Source organism: Arachis ipaensis, chromosome B02, assembly GCF_000816755.2.
Source record: "Arachis ipaensis cultivar K30076 chromosome B02, Araip1.1, whole genome shotgun sequence".
Taxonomy (NCBI): Eukaryota; Viridiplantae; Streptophyta; class Magnoliopsida; order Fabales; family Fabaceae; genus Arachis; species Arachis ipaensis.
The window spans coordinates 15,820,709-15,823,463 of record NC_029786.2 but is presented as its reverse complement, the minus strand read 5'-3'; the positions used below and the strand labels follow the sequence as shown (position 1 = coordinate 15,823,463).

The window sequence follows — 2,755 nt, the reverse complement described above, 5'->3', positions numbered from 1 at the left end:
TCATCCCTCCTTGCCTCAGCCATGCAGATTACGTAGATTATCTTTGTCAAACTAGTAGTCAGAGATTTGTGTTGAAATTTAATTGACGTTGACAGTGCAGTCTTGACGGCAGCAAAGACTCTATTAAAAACCATAACAGAGCACTAGAAAATCCTAACAGAGCACTTGTCCTCTGAAATTAATGAGTGTGATTTTGTAAAATTGATTTTGAGTAGAAGTGAGTTTGTGCCAATATGATTTATATTTGGTAATTCTAAATTAAAATTTATAAAAATGTACAATGTCAAACAAAATTTAACAAAAAAAAGAGAACTCATATAAAAAATAATAAGAACTCCATAAATAAAATAATAGAGGTAAATACCAAATATTCTGGCGCTGATAAAATGGTACCTAACTTTTGTTATTGACAAAATAGTCCCTAAAAAATTTTAAAATTTGACAAATATGTCCCCAAGTTCGCCGGAGCAAATCTCCGACAAACACAATGCTGACATGGCCATGGTGACTTGGCAAACCACCCCAAACCCTAATCCCTCCTCCCTCTCGAACACACACTCCTCCTCCCTCTCCCTTCCCATCACGACCCCCTTCCCTCCCTCTACCCAACGGACACTCCCCCTTCCCTTTCCCTTCCCATCACAGCTCCTCTCTAACGCACTCCCCTCTTCTCTCTCCTCAACGCACTCCCCCTCTCCCTCCCCAATGGTTCCCTCTGTCACTGGCGCTATTGTCACTAGCGCAGAACGTGAAATGCTGAAGATGCAGGCTCGTCAACGCCGTTAAGTTCAACGATTTTGGAAAAAACGTATTTCCGTAGATATAACCCCTAGGGCAAATAAAGAGCTTCAAAGACGTCAACTTCTTGCACGAGAAAATTTCCTGAGGAATGTGAACGATATCACATTTCACCGAGCTACCTAAGTTGTGAATCTTATGCGAGATCGCAAAATTGGAAATTCTTTTGAGGATGTGAGGCTCAATACAACAATGGCACTCAAAATCGAGGTTGAGGATGGCGGAGAAGGTGTGACGACGGGTGGCAAGGGTGGAGACAAATTTCGTGAAGGTTTTGAAGGTCCAGAAGTGGGAAGAGTGAAGAGTGAGGGTTGGGAGAAGCTTCCAGAGATTCCTCCAGCAACGCGAGAGGACGCAGGTTTGGACGGCGTGTTTGGCGTTCACGAAGGAGAGCACGTGGAGGAGGATGCAATTGGGTAAGTCGCTAAGTCTGTCTTTCAGATTGCGTTTCAGTGTGCTTTGGTCTTTTGCTATTGGGAAAAAATGGCATATCGTATTCTAAAGAAGACATTGGTGTCGATTTTTCAAGTGGAGGGAGATCGGGGATGGGGTGGGGGACTGCTATACTGCTATGGCTGGCTATTGTTATTACAGCAAATCACCAATAAAACAAGAACTGGAACAGCAAATCGGTAGGGAGAGGGGAGAACCGTTTTTGGTGTGTGAGAGATTAAGGGGGAACCGTTGGGGAGGGAGAGGAGGGGAGTGAGTTAGAGAGGGAAGGGTGGGGACTGCGTTGGGGAGGGAAGGGTTAGGGTTGGAGGGGGTTTGCCAAGTCACCAAACCACGGTGGTCACGTCAATATTGTGCTCGCGCAGAGATGTGCTCCGGCGAGCTCGGGGTTATGCTTGTCAAAGTTTAAAATCTTTCAAGAATTATTTTGTCAATAACAAAAGTCAGGTACCATTTTGTCAGCGTCAAAATCTTTTAGGTACCGATTTGGTATTTACCTCTAAAATAATAAGATATATGAAAGAACTGAACACAAAAGCTACAACTTTTTACTTCTTGTAAGCGTGAGTTTGAGTACAAAATCACATCTATGTTCACAAGAAAAGAAAGTTGCCAAACAAAAATGGAAGTGTTCAAGAAATTCAAAACGTGTTTTTGATGTTTTAAATACTAAATCAAACACACCCTTAGAGTTTCATATTTAAAAAATAAAAAAAATAAAAAACATGACCCGGTGCGAATTGTATAAAATGGCTGGGTCACCGAAATCCAGTGGGAGCACGAGTAGCTCAACTTGACCAAAGGATCAAGTTAGCGAATTTTCGGTCAAACTGAACAAATCGAGTTAGGTTTGATAACAATGGTGTTAAGTAAAAATATTGATCTAATCTTTGATATATCTGCAAAATTCAGGCTATAATTGGCAAAAAGAAATAGAATAAAAAAAATAACATGTAAAATGTAATTTAAACTATTTTTCTTTTACTGTTTTTTGCCTCAAATAGATCAAAATGCAGCTTGCTTTTTGCAACATTTAGACAAAAAGAAATTTGCATTTTACAAGTGTGCAAAAACGTGCTTGTATGATATGTATGAGTTAGGAGATTAAATTTGGCCTTTATATAACCCACTCCATCCGTATTTTGTGCCAAAAAAAAAAAAGTGATAAAGAGAAGCATGAAGCTTATTGAGATAGAGAGGAGAGTTTTGTTATATTAGTAGTGAAAGAGAGAGTTTTTGTTCGGTAATTTTTTTGTCTAAATTTAATTTTATTAAAATAGTTCATGATTTTAGTTTAACTGACAAACATATTATTGGACATATGTACAATTCTTAATGTGTAAGTATTTGTCTATTTTATTCGTAAATATTTTTATTTGTTTATTATTATTATTCTAGTTATTATTATTATTATTATTATTATTATTATACTGTTATTGTGTTATTATTAATATATTATTATTATATAATTAATATATTATTACATTGTTATTATGAGGGAAGT

At 37.7% G+C, this 2,755-nt stretch overlaps 1 protein-coding gene across 1 annotated transcript in view; it reads right to left on the bottom strand.

Moving 5' to 3' along the window:
* LOC107626976 (F-box/LRR-repeat protein 13-like) overlaps nucleotides 597-2,755 on the bottom strand; it is a 2,469-nt gene continuing 310 nt past the window's right edge. Inside the window, exon 2 of the mRNA XM_021116862.1 lies at nucleotides 597-1,296. Within this exon, the coding sequence (XP_020972521.1) occupies nucleotides 679-1,296 (618 nt within the window). The 3' untranslated portion in view covers nucleotides 597-678. The remainder of the gene's footprint in view (nucleotides 1,297-2,755) is intronic.